At 47.3% G+C, this 12,397-nt stretch overlaps 1 protein-coding gene across 1 annotated transcript in view; it reads left to right on the top strand.

Moving 5' to 3' along the window:
* The window catches only part of IPO7 (importin 7), a 1,018,209-nt gene that overhangs the window by 817,620 nt on the left and 188,192 nt on the right, over window positions 1-12,397 (top strand). Inside the window, exon 21 of the mRNA XM_069623670.1 lies at window positions 6,175-6,395. Within this exon, the coding sequence (XP_069479771.1) occupies window positions 6,175-6,395 (221 nt within the window). The remainder of the gene's footprint in view (window positions 1-6,174; window positions 6,396-12,397) is intronic.

Genomic DNA, 12,397 nt, shown 5'->3' with positions numbered 1-12,397 from the left:
CCTTACCTTCATTCTACCCTCCTCCCCATCCGGGGTAAGAGGAAGAAAGGCTACATAGGCTGGACCCAAGGCGAGCTCTAAGCTTTTACGTCAGCAGACTGGCTAGGATTAGGCAAGCAGAGCAACTGTTTGTAGGCTACTCCGGTCACAAGTTGGGACTACCCATAACCAAACAGACCATTTCCAGGTGGATTATTTTGGCCATTCTGGAATGTTACAAACTGGCAGGGAAAGAGCCCCCTCAGAATCTTAGAGCTCATTCAACCAGGGGTATTGCAGCCTCTTCGGCCCTCCAAAGAGAGGTTCCGATCCGAGACATATGTGCGGCTGCCACATGGTCGTCAGCACATACATTCACAAGATTTTACAACCTGGATTCCTCCGCTAGTCAAGAGACCAGATTTGGCAAAGCCGTATTACATTTTACTTGTGAAGGGCAGAGCTGGAATCAACTCTGTAAAAAGCAGCTACTGCAAGTCTCCAGTGAGATAATGCAAGCTACAGACAAGAGGTAAGTACCCCTTAGTTAAGACACAGTACCTTAGGTTTGAAGACGATCCAGCTGATGTCTTTCCTGGTTGCGGACTTGCAGATTCGGTGTGCCTGGACCTCAGTCGTGGGGACGAGAGGCAGGACTCCTGCACAGCAGTTTGGAGGTTGGTTGCAGCTACAGGCTCTTTTCAGTTCAGCTGCACTTCGTGGTTTCAGCTACCAGCAAATGACACCACTGCAGATCTTGGACACTTGATGGGCTTCCCTTGCTTCTGGAGTCCAGCACTCTGGTGAGCTGACTCGGGCTTGGGTCTTCCTGCTTAAAGACGATGCACTAGACTATGGATTTCTCGACCCCTGGCACTCAGTTCCAGCAGCAGCAAAGAAGTACCGCCAGTTGGGGGAAGGTACTCCAGCAAAGTTTGTCTTGGGGTTAGTTGTCCCGCTAACCCAAGGGAAGAAATAGTTCGTTCCAGGCTTCTCTAGTCTATTTGAAATGGAGCTTCAGCACTGCAGCAGGGCTTCACCGGGCAGTTCAATGGTCCAGGAGGGTACAGCAAGCTTCTCTTGCAGATTTCCTTTGGATGTTTCGTCCTGTGGTTGACTCTGACCTCAGTCCAAGAAACCTCGCCTTTTTATGCAGGTTTCTCCCATTCATGCACAGCCTAGCTGTCACTCACACAGCAGTGTGGCTGTCCTGCAAGGACAGCCAGCCAATCGGCACTACGTGCATTCCGGTAACCAAGGAGACTAAGGACGGAGTTTCGGGCACCTTCCTCGCTTCCTGCCCTGCCAGACATACTGTAGCCAAAGGCGGGTTTCAGCATTGAAGCCCGCCAAAGGCAAAACGGACAAAGGGATTAAACCTTGTTTGGTGCACAGAGTAAAATCCCAAGAAAGACATTGCAAACAAGAAATGGTGAAAAGACCAGGGCTATTTTGACAAAATGGGCACCCATGGGTGCTATACCGCAGCTGAGTATTCAGCTTGTGGTAAAAATGCACAATGGTAGGAACATTAAACCACTGCCACCATCCATTAAATATTGTGAGGGTAACATAAAAAATGTTGCAAGAGTAAGTAGACAAAGGGGCTACTAAGTAACCCCCAGCTCTCCACAAAGATGTGTGCTGGATCTACAGAGAGAAAAGCTAAGTAAAGTCAATTTCACTTTACTACTCTTGGGAACAGTACTTCATCCAAGAGAAGGTATTTAAACCTTACGAGAAATCCAAAGGACTTCTTTTTTTTTTTTTTTTTTTTTGTTTTTATAATCTAAAAGATTTTTTAACAAAGATTTGACAGTGATTGCGCTCAAAAGGTTCCAGAGCGTTAAGGTCGTCTCGAGACAGAAAAAGGAGGTGTCCTGCGTGTTTGGTGGGCTTGTTGATGGGACTTATCGTGAAGCCTGAAGCGGAAGGAGCACGTTGAAAATGTAGGACATGATATTTATTGTTGCAAGCTGCCATGACTGTTTGTCACCATCTATCAGTTTGTTCCAGCACGATTCTTCATCTTGCAAGGTGAAGTTTGTGAAGGTTTCTTTCAGGTAAGTACGCCGGATGACCGTCGTTATAGGGCAAGTCAGGAGAAGGTGACGTATGGTTTCCTTTGCCGTGGTGGATTTACAGAGTCGGCAGGTGCTGGTAGAGGATAGGTGTCTGATCGCTAAAATTTCATTTGTTTCTAAGAGGTTGAGTCGAATTCTTAAGTAGAAGTTTCTCGCAAGCCTATTTGGAAATAATTTCAGGTATGGTTGAACGGAGTCAAGTTTCTTGCAAAAGGTTGGAAGATGGTTAGTGAGTTTGTATCGAGCAGCTGCATCGATGGTGGTAATCCAGTCCAGTTCCTTGATTTTTTTGGTGACTTTGACTGGATTGTGAATGAGATCCTCCGTGCTGCAGGCAACTGTGTCCAAGATGGATAGGATTTTGGTTTCCCAACGAGTGAGCATTTGGCAAGTTCCGAGGCGGAGTTCTTTACTTATCAGCTTATAGGCGTATAAGGCGTCTTTCTGGATGCACTTCCGATAGAGCAAAACACTGTTGCAGTCGATGATTGATTTTAATGATGAGAGGGTAAGTTCACGTCTAATCAGTGTTATTGGCGTGGATTTAGGGAGACCTAAGACTGTTCTCCAAAAAGTTGCTTCCAGGTTTTGCCACAGGTCTTGTGGGAGGTTCGGCATTGCATCTGCGCCGTATGTCAAGGATGGTATGACTTTCTTTTTGTAGAAATCTCGTGCTGGTATGATTGAGAATCTGCCAAATTTAATATCAATGGCTCTTCCTTGTGTAGCTAGTTTTGTCGTTTTTTCGTATAGAGCCTCTTTCATCGCGTTGTCTCTTTGTGAACTATCTAGGATGACCCCTAGATATTTGAAGCTCAAAACTTTCTCAATCGTTGTTGAGTCTAGTTTTAGGGGTAGAGAGGATTTCTTTTTTGCAGATTTCTCTATAACCATCATTTTGGTTTTTGCTTGGTTAATTTCCAGGTTGTTTACCCTCATATATTGTTGTAAGTTTGTGAGTTGCCGTTGTAGGCCTATTGGAGTGTTGTCCAAGAGAATTAGATCGTCAGCGTATAGGAGACGACTAATCTGGTCACCTCCGAGTTCAGGCGGGAAAGCTCAGATCTCTTTTTCTGTATCTTGAAAGTCACCTAGGTAGGACCAGAACAGAGCTGGGGCCAATGGGCAGCCCTGTTTAACCCCTCTGGCTGTTATCTCTTCTGTTAACAGGCCTTGTTGGTTCAGGCGTACCCGCATTGAGGTGTTAGCGTACAGGGCTTTGATGGGGTTGAGTATATCTGGGGGGCATTTCCATTGAGTCAGTTTCTTCCATAGTCTTTCCCGATCAACCTTGTCGAAAGCCTGTGTTAGGTCGACAAAGGCAATGTATAGGCGTGGGCGTCCCTCCATGACTACTTTTCAAGGTACTCAGTATTAGTATGTTGGCATTTGTACCCAGGTGCTTTTTAAAGCCGGTTTGTAAATTATCTAGACAGGGGGCTTCGTTCGCCCATGCTGTGAAGTGGTTTAGCAGTAGGGACCCAAACAGCTTTCCTATAGGGTCGAGAAGAGCAATCGGCCGGTAGCTGGTAGGGTCTAACCTGTTGCCCTTCTTAAAGATAGGTACCACGTTGGCACGTTTCCACGTTGGGGGTATAGATTTTGTGATAGAACATTGTCTGAAGATTTGGCTCAACAAGGGCGCCCAGGTTTCCGGATGTGCTTTCAAGTCAAAGTTCGTGATGCCGTCTGGGCCAGGGGCGCGCAAAGGTTTTAATTTTTTGATTGACGTTATGATATCTTCCATATTGTCTAGACAGATCCAAGGAGTGTCGTTGTTTATCATCTTAGAGGCTGTGGTTGAGGTGTTCTTGAAGAGAGTGCCGAAGTGCTCTTCCCAGGCCGATTGGCCAATTCCATTTAGCAGACATGGTCGCGCGCCTGGTGTTGAGTGCAGGAGGGACCAAAAGTCTCTAGCGTGGTTTCCTGTTATGGCTTTCAGGATGTCTTCTGCGTCTTGCTGGTAGAGCTTGTGCCGGTGCCCCTTTATCCAGGATTTGTATTTTGAGACGGCTTCTTTAATAGCGGCCATAGCTAATGGATAGGCAAGTTTTCGTGCTAGTCTTTTTGTTTTCCTTAACTCTTTTTTTTTCGGCGACCAGTTTGTCGTACTTGTGTTTTTGATCAGCTGCAGTTGACTTTGTTTCTCTGTGGAGCTCTGCAAACGGACAGCAAGGGTGTGTAATCCACCACTGTCGAGTGTGGGTGTTTGGTGCGGTCGTTGTAAAACTGTGTGATGGTTATGTCCTTTTCCGTGATCCTAAGTCTTCTACCTTGAGCGTTGAGGTCGAATTCTGCGCTCATTGTGTGATTTTTCGGCGGATTAGTGGACCAGGTGGTCTCAAGGAGGTTGTGGTCACTTTCTCTAGTTTTGATCACTTTAAAAGAGGTGATATGTAGTAATAAAGGACGTGATACCAGGATGTAATCAATTGTAGAGTTAGATTTCGCTCCTTCCCATGTAGGTAGTCTATTTGGGTCGGCGAAAACTTGGTCCAAGTTGTCAAAGGATCTAGATTTCATGAGGTTATGCCATTTAGTAGATCTCTGATCTGTTGGGCGCTTTTTCGATTTGGGTTCTTTTGTCTTTTCGCGATGCTGACTAGGGATGTTTAGGTCACCGGCTAGGACAACGTAGTCTGGGTGGTGAGTTACTTGCGCCCAATCCAAGGCTTCTTCTATTGTTTTAATGAACTTTGCACAGTCGACAGTTGCAGGGTTCCAATATATGGTGGCAATTATTATTTTCTTCGTAGATGATTTGTTTGCTTTTTCGTCCGTTATAGTCCAATTTAGTTTGACCATCATCATAAAGAGATTTTCTTTTATTTTTTGTGAATCTGTAAGGCCTCGTCCACTTCGGATTGCGATAAGCAAACCCGCTGTTGGACGACCTAATAGGCCCTTCTTGGCCTCCACTGTGTGGGTCTCGTAGCCGTCGAGGACAGGAGGTTGGAGGAGCCATGTCTCCTGTAGACAGATGATATCGTAGTCTGTTATATCAGTGGATCCTGGGGATGTGAGGTGGAGAAAACCTCGGGTGTTCCATGAGCACATGTTTATTTTGTCTTGGGCTTTTGAGTTCGGATGGTTGTGGGAGTTGCTGCATGTCCTTCTCTTGGGTGACTTCTCTGTGACACTGCACTGAAGCTGCTGGGTGTCCCCATACAAAAGTAGATGCCTATGGAGTTTGTCAGACTCCAAAAACAGAGAATGCAGAAGGCAAATCAGGTTAAAATACATGAGTGAGAAAAAGGTCTCACTGCAGGATAAAAATTAAAATGTCCTAAAGTCCAGCAAAAGAGGTGGGAGTCTCTAAGGTTGAAGGGAATTGGCACAGCAATTAGAATTCTCCCTAAGAGGAATACTCTGCACCAACCACTATATGGCAGCCTATGTAAAGCATGGGATTCTAGGCAGATGCAAGCCAGACTATTATTGGTAAGTTATGTGTGTGTACTACTGTGTAGACTCAATTTGATTCTCACTGTACCTTCAACTGAGCTTCATAGCGTTTGACGTTTTCCTAGATTGAGTTTGGCTAGACTGAAGTGTCAGTAAGCGTTGACCTGTGAATTGATCTCCAAGAAACTGCCTACATTGTTGGTCCAGAAAAGCCATGTTCACACTAGAATTAGTATGTATATATGTGGAGTTTAGTAGTCATTTAAAGTAAAATGTTTGGAGAACATATACATTTAAAATAACCATGATTTAGAACTAGTATTAGTTTTGTCTAACTTTTGTGATTACTATCCTATTGGTTGTATCTGCATGTCTAAAAGTACTCATTGCAGTGATAATGCCAAGGGGGTTTATAGACTAAAAGGACCCGGAGCATGCTCAAAGGTCTTTGAAGGTGGGGTGTATACTCCCCAGCAAGCTACTTTACTCCATTGATTTTCCATTCAAATGACTGAAGGGGCATAAGAACAAAGAATACAGTAGTTACTATAGTGAATAAGCTTGCTTTGGCTGTTAAACTGTCATGGTAACGCTTAACGAGCAACTCTAAAACATTTTCCAAATTATGTATTTTTAAATATGAAAGTCTAATTTGGAGTCCAAACATGCATTATAAAAGTAATTGCTTTTTTGTTGAACATTTCAGTGTATACCCTTATTTGTGGAGGCTGCTTTAGAGAGATTGACCCGAGAAGTAAAGACAAGTGAACTTCGAACAATGTGCCTGCAGGTTGCCATTGCTGCTTTGTACTACAATCCAATTCTGCTTCTGAACACCATGGAAAATCTTCGTTTCCCAAACAATGTAGAACCAGTCACCAATCATTTTATTACACAGTGGCTCAATGATGTCGACTGCTTCCTAGGGTATGTTATACAATAGTAAATTGTATGTTTGTTTAGTGATTAAAATGCATGCCTCTAGGCCTTTTTCCTGTTCTGTCCACCAATAAATGTTTGAAACCACAAAGAATCTAGGTGAATCTAGATGAACAGCGCGCTAATGCCTTCCTAAGTTACTGGCTCCAAAGCAGTCTCACACTCGGCTTACTGAAATTCTCCCTAGGGCCATGCCCCCCTTTCCATGCTGCATAGTTTGAGCCTTTGAATACTAAGCTTCATTACACACATGAACTGTACACCACTTCCTTAAAAAAGCTATGTGGTAGTTTGTGATAAGGTGGTTTTTGGACGGGCCTCTACAACGACGAACATTAAAGTGGGTGAGAACCTGTTGGGACAGTTTTAAAGTCCAAGTGTTAGTCAAGATTGTGGCAGTACCCTTTGGGGAGACTACACCAACCTTGTCCTCCTGGCAATAGGTAACCCAACCTTTGGTAGAAGTCTGTAATACACAGGTTGGTCGTGGGGCTGAGCAGCCAGGCTTATCGCAAGTGGGGTCAATGTGAGCAGTAGGGGTTTTACAGAGATTCAGTGAAAAGTATTCAAATACACTTTTACACTAAATGTTTCTTGCTTAAACATTTAATTTATTCCACTTCATGCAGGTTTCTCCCCTTCATTTGCAGCCTAGCAGTCAATCACCCAGCAAGGTGGCTGTGCTCTGAGGACAGCCCTCCAGCAAATCACCCTTGGGTGCATTCCTGTAACCAAGGAGACTAAGCTCGGAGTTTCGGGCACCTCCCTCGCTTCCTGCTGTGCTAGACACAATGGAGCCAGAGGCGGGCTTCACTTGTGAATCCTGCCAAAGACCAAATGAACAAAGGGGCCAAACCTGGTTTGGCGTGCACAGTAAATCTCAAGAAGGACCTGTCCAACAAGAAATGGCGAAAAAAGAAGGGGGCTGTCTTTTACATTCTTTTATTATTGGTTTAATTAAAACTTTAAAAATACACAAATTACAAAATGGGCACCAATGGGTGTTTTACTGCAGCTGCAATTGCAACCTGCGGTAGAAACCCACAATGGTAGGAAAAAGTAAACCACTGCCACCAGCCATTAATTGTAGAAAGGGTAACCTAAAAAGGTTACAGGAGAAACTAGACAAAGGGGACACTAAGTAACCCCTACAGCCCCCTATTGTAAGATGGTGTGTGCTGGGTCTAGAACGTTACAAATGGAAGTATTCAATTTCACTTCACTGCTCTTGGAAATAGTAGTTTATCCAAGAGAAGGTTTTTAAACCTTCGGGTTATCTGCAAGACTTCCCTGTGTCACAACACTGAAGGTGCTGTGTGACACAATGCAAAGATGATGGCTATGGAGTTTGTCAGACTCCAGTCAAACGAAACAGAGTCCAAATCACAGAAAAATACATGAGAATTCTCCCCAACACTAAGGTCTTCATAAAACCAGATGGGAGGCAGTACAAAACTCCAGTCTTGGTCTAAGGCTTTACCACCAGAGAAAATGTGTTAGTGTAGACAGAGCCAGGCTTATCTTAGTAGGGAGAGAGAAATTGTAGCTTTTGATGGATCTGCTTGGAATCGCATGCGGTGCATATAGTCCTACATCCAGTGGATAAGAGTATTGCCTCTTTCGAGAATCGAATGGGGACGTCGACATGGGCGTGCCTGTAACACTATCCCTACGTGATGTGTAGTTGTATCCAAGATCCCTCGCGCGTCGAGGTCCCTCAGATTGTTTTTTTTTCCCCACCCAGCATACTGGTCGCCTTATGCGGAGCTAGTCAGAGACATTGCCTATTGTCCCCTTGACCTTTGGTCGAATAATTATATAAAATAATTAAGGTCACTATCAGTCCCTTATTTCGACGGCTGTTCCAGATCTCACCCAAGACCTTCAGAACTTCGGACGGTGATCCAGTCGGTGCAGCCGACCACGTGGCCGGGCCTTCCGCCGGTCTACACAGTGGGGAGAGTGGGGTTGGGGTGGACATTTCTGTACAATCTGAGAATGCCTTTCCTTCCTTTTTCCCTTTTGGTCTTCATCACTCTACCCATCATCAGCTATGGAGAGGACTCCATTTAGGTTTTGCCCCATTTATAAAGGCAAATTTCCTTGGAGAGATAAGCACAAATGGTGTAACCGTTGCTTGCCCCTTCATCACAACGAAGTAGGATGCGCGGCTTGTAAGCTCCTCAGTCCTAAGACATAGAAGGAGCGCAAAGTCAAGCAGTGGGCAGCCTACGGGATGTCGAAGGCCGAGTTTTCTCTCGCTGCCGCAGCCACCGACTGTGACTACGGCGAGGGTGACGATCAGACCTCTGAACCGGAAGTTGTTGACCTTTTGACAGAACGCTCCCGTTCCGCATCGTCTGTCCCCGGCCCCACCAGGCACGGCACAGGCACTGCTATGGGGGAAGGTACAACCCGGCGACAAAGACTAACATTTACACAGCCCTAAACACACAACCCCAAGTCAATCTTCAGCCAAGTCGAAGAAGACTTCAGCGCCAACGGGTACACCGGAGGTTCCGGCGGCACCCGCCGACCGTCAGGATCGGCAGACCTCCCGCAACAGCATTTGCGCCTAGCGACCGGGCCATCGAAGAAAGGGCGCTACCTCTAACATCCTGGGTTCCGTTGAGACGCATCACAAGAAGGTGTCGGGCGACAACCGGGGTCTGGTTCCGCCGAAGAAAGCAGCTGCTGAAGACAAGGCCCCGGCACCGCCGAGGAAGGCACCCGACGAAGACCAGGCCCCGGCTCTGCGAAAAAAGACTCCTTCACAATCGCAGGCCGAAGCTATGCGCCTCCCGTCTGCGGAGGACGTCACCGACAGCATAGCAAGAATTATTTCTGCCGATTCTCAAACGGCAGTCAGAATCTTCGAGGCCTACGGAAAAGGCAAAGGATCCGTTGAGATCCAAGGATAGCCTAAGGGGAGTACGGGAACCCTCCCATAAACCGAAAGAGGCACAGGGACATCCCACCTGTTTCGGTCCCCCAGGAGGAGTTCTCTGAGGGCGAAGAAGGGATGTCTTCGACGTTGAGACAAAAATCTGTTTTACGACAGAGAGTTTTCAAGATCCTTTTCCTCCTCTAGATTATTCTAGGTCTTCTGTTTAAACTACAGAAAAATGTCAACTGTTTGGAAAAGCTGGACAGGTTTGTTACCCGTTCAGAGCATCCCACTCCAAGAAGACCACGGGATGAGAGCCCTTTGGACCCTGTAGCAAAATTCCCAAGGCTCTTTGATCCCTCTCAGGAAGAGGATATATATACAACTATGACCTCACTGAAGAGGACTTTCCTGCACACACTGAGGATGAGGGCCAATTCACCATCGACTCACTGGCTCCCGCCCTGGCTGATATCTGCAATCACTCTTTTGCCACTGGAGTCTTCCCATCCCCCCTGAAGCATTCCCTTGTGCACCCTCTTCTTAAGATACCCTCTGCTGACCCCTCCTGCCTGTCTAACTATCGCCCAATCTCCATCACTCCCTTCCTGGGCAAGCTCCCGAGAAACTGGCCATCTCCCATCTTAATCTCCACACCAAATCTGTTGGTTGTCTTCATGACCATCAGTCTGGCTTCAGTGCTGCCAGCACAGAAACTGCTCTCCTGGACATCCGTGAAGACCTGCTATCCAACCTTGACTCCAACACCCTGTGTCCTCATCTTGCTTGATCTCTCTTCTGCCTTTGACACAGTCAACCACGCCATCCTGCTCAACCGTTTCCGTTATAACATGGGTATCGCCTGACAGGCTCTGGTGTGGCAGACTTCTTTCCTCTCCGACTGACCCTCCCAGGTCCAGCTTGGGTCCTTCCTCTCGTTATCTTTTTCTCTACCTGTGGTGTCCCCCAGGGATCTAACCTCTCTCCTTGGCTGTTCAACCAATACCTGGCACTCCTTGCCCACCGTATCGCCGCTCTCTGCCCCAATTTTCAGTGCTATGCGGATGATACCCAGCTCATTTTCAGGCTACCCTCTGCCTCTTCCTCTCCTTCCCTCAACTCCGACTGTCTGCTATCCATGAGTGGTGTGCTGCCAATGACCTCTGCCTTAATGCCAGTAAGACAGATTCTACTCATCGGCACACCCTCTCCCTCCTTCCCTGCAGCTCTCTGGCCAGCCTCTCTTGGCCCTCTTCCTGCTCCCACCTTGCAAGGCTAAAAACCTCTGGGTCATATTCGACTCCACACTCACCTTCTCTCCTCACATCTCCGATGGCTCTAAGAAGTCACACTACCAGCTGCATCTCCTCAGAGGTATTCTTCCTTTCCTCTTCTTCCCCCAGAAGCTCACCGTTCTCCAGAGCCATGGTTCTCTCTAGGCTGGACTATTGCAACAGCCTCTATCTAAATCTGCCTGCCTCTAATGGCCGCCCTCTGCAACTTATCCAAAACAGGACTGCGAGACTTGTCCTTGGCCTCAAGCCCAGGGATCGTATCCCTCCAGGACTGAAATCTCTGCACTGGCTCCCAGTGGCTGCAAGGATTAATTTCAAAACCATCTGCATTATCCACAAGGCCTTCTGGGGCCTGGGGCTGCATTACCTTCAACTCTCTTCCCAAAAACCTTCCTTCTCTGGCTCTTCGCTCATCTGCCTCCGACTCCCTCAGGGTCAGCCGCTTCTCCAAGCAACAAGTTGGTGGTCGATCTCTCTCTTCGGCAGGGGCCTCCCTCTGGAACAGCCTTCCTGCCTCCCTGAAACTTGAGGAGAACCATCTCCGGTTCCGGAAACACCTCAAAACCTTCCTCTTTGCTTCTGCTTTCTCTGCCTCTCTCCCCTGCTGAAATTCCCAGCCGAATCTGCACTAGTTACCAGGCCACCCTTTCTGATCTTGGGGCCAGGTCCCACCTTTTGCACACCTGCCCTGCCTCCCTGGCAACCCCCGCTCTTAGGGACTGGTTTCTGTACCCCTACAGTCCCCCTACCAGCACTTATGTCTGCTCTGTCCTTGCACTTGCCCCCTTCAGGCCACTTTTATTTATCGTATTTATTCTTCTATCCCATGTACTGCACTTTCCCCTCTCCCTTCCCCCAGGCATTTTTCCCTTTCTCCCTACCCTTGCACGATCTGAATGACACCTGGCCTAGTAGGACCATTGTCTCTTTGCACTGTTCCCCTCCCTTGCCGGGTCGCGCCTTGAAACACTTGTGTATAGGCGCGTTATAAATGTCATGTCAGATCATCCTGAGACCATGCATGATCCCAGAAAACCTGGATATGGGTGACCATCAACCATGCCAGTCTCCTGATCCATCACCAGATACTGATGCCATGTCTTTGGATTCCCCCGAGACCACCCCCACTAGACAACCCTCACCAGTGGATGATCAATTGACGTTTAACGTCATGTTGCGCAAAGCAGCTGAACACTTCAAAATTGCCACAGGTGAAGCTGTCCCTGAAGCTGACTTTGTGGAGGACATCTCAAAGAGAAGCCACCGGCCAGCCAAGCTATTCCTCTCCTCAATTCAATTAAACGTCTGACTCCCTCCTTATCAGCACTTTCTCTCACAAGAGGTGTTAATCCAAGAATAGAAAAACTTGCGTCTTTCTCCCTCTGACCCCCTTTATATCGGAGGTCACTCCACCCCAGACTCTCTGGTGGTGACCACTACAAGAAAGAGGGCAGGGGTCCTTCTGTCAACCGGCGAGGCACCCCCTGATAAGGAAGGTAAACGATTTTACGCCCTTGGGAAGAGGGTCAGCGCCGCAGCAGCTTTTTCAATACGTATTGCCAACAACACAACCTTATTGGCCAGCTACGCGGATGCTCAGTGGGCCCTGCTACAAGGCCTACAGGAGGTTCCCGAACCACTACGAACTTGTCTCTTGACCACAGTGACTGAGGGCAGACAAGTGAACCAAAGCATACTTAAAAACACTTTGGATTCTGCTGAAACAGATGGTCGATCCCTGGCTCAGGGCACACTCCTGAAGAGACACGCGTGGCTACGGAACTCTGGGTTCAAGCCAGAGACGCAAG

The sequence above is a fragment of the Ambystoma mexicanum genome, chromosome 11 (genome assembly GCF_040938575.1).
Source record: "Ambystoma mexicanum isolate Mex_15411 chromosome 11, UKY_AmexF1_1, whole genome shotgun sequence".
In the NCBI taxonomy this organism is placed as follows: Eukaryota; Metazoa; Chordata; class Amphibia; order Caudata; family Ambystomatidae; genus Ambystoma; species Ambystoma mexicanum.
The sequence above is the reverse complement of the archived record's forward strand: the minus strand, read 5'-3'. Positions and strand labels throughout refer to the sequence as shown.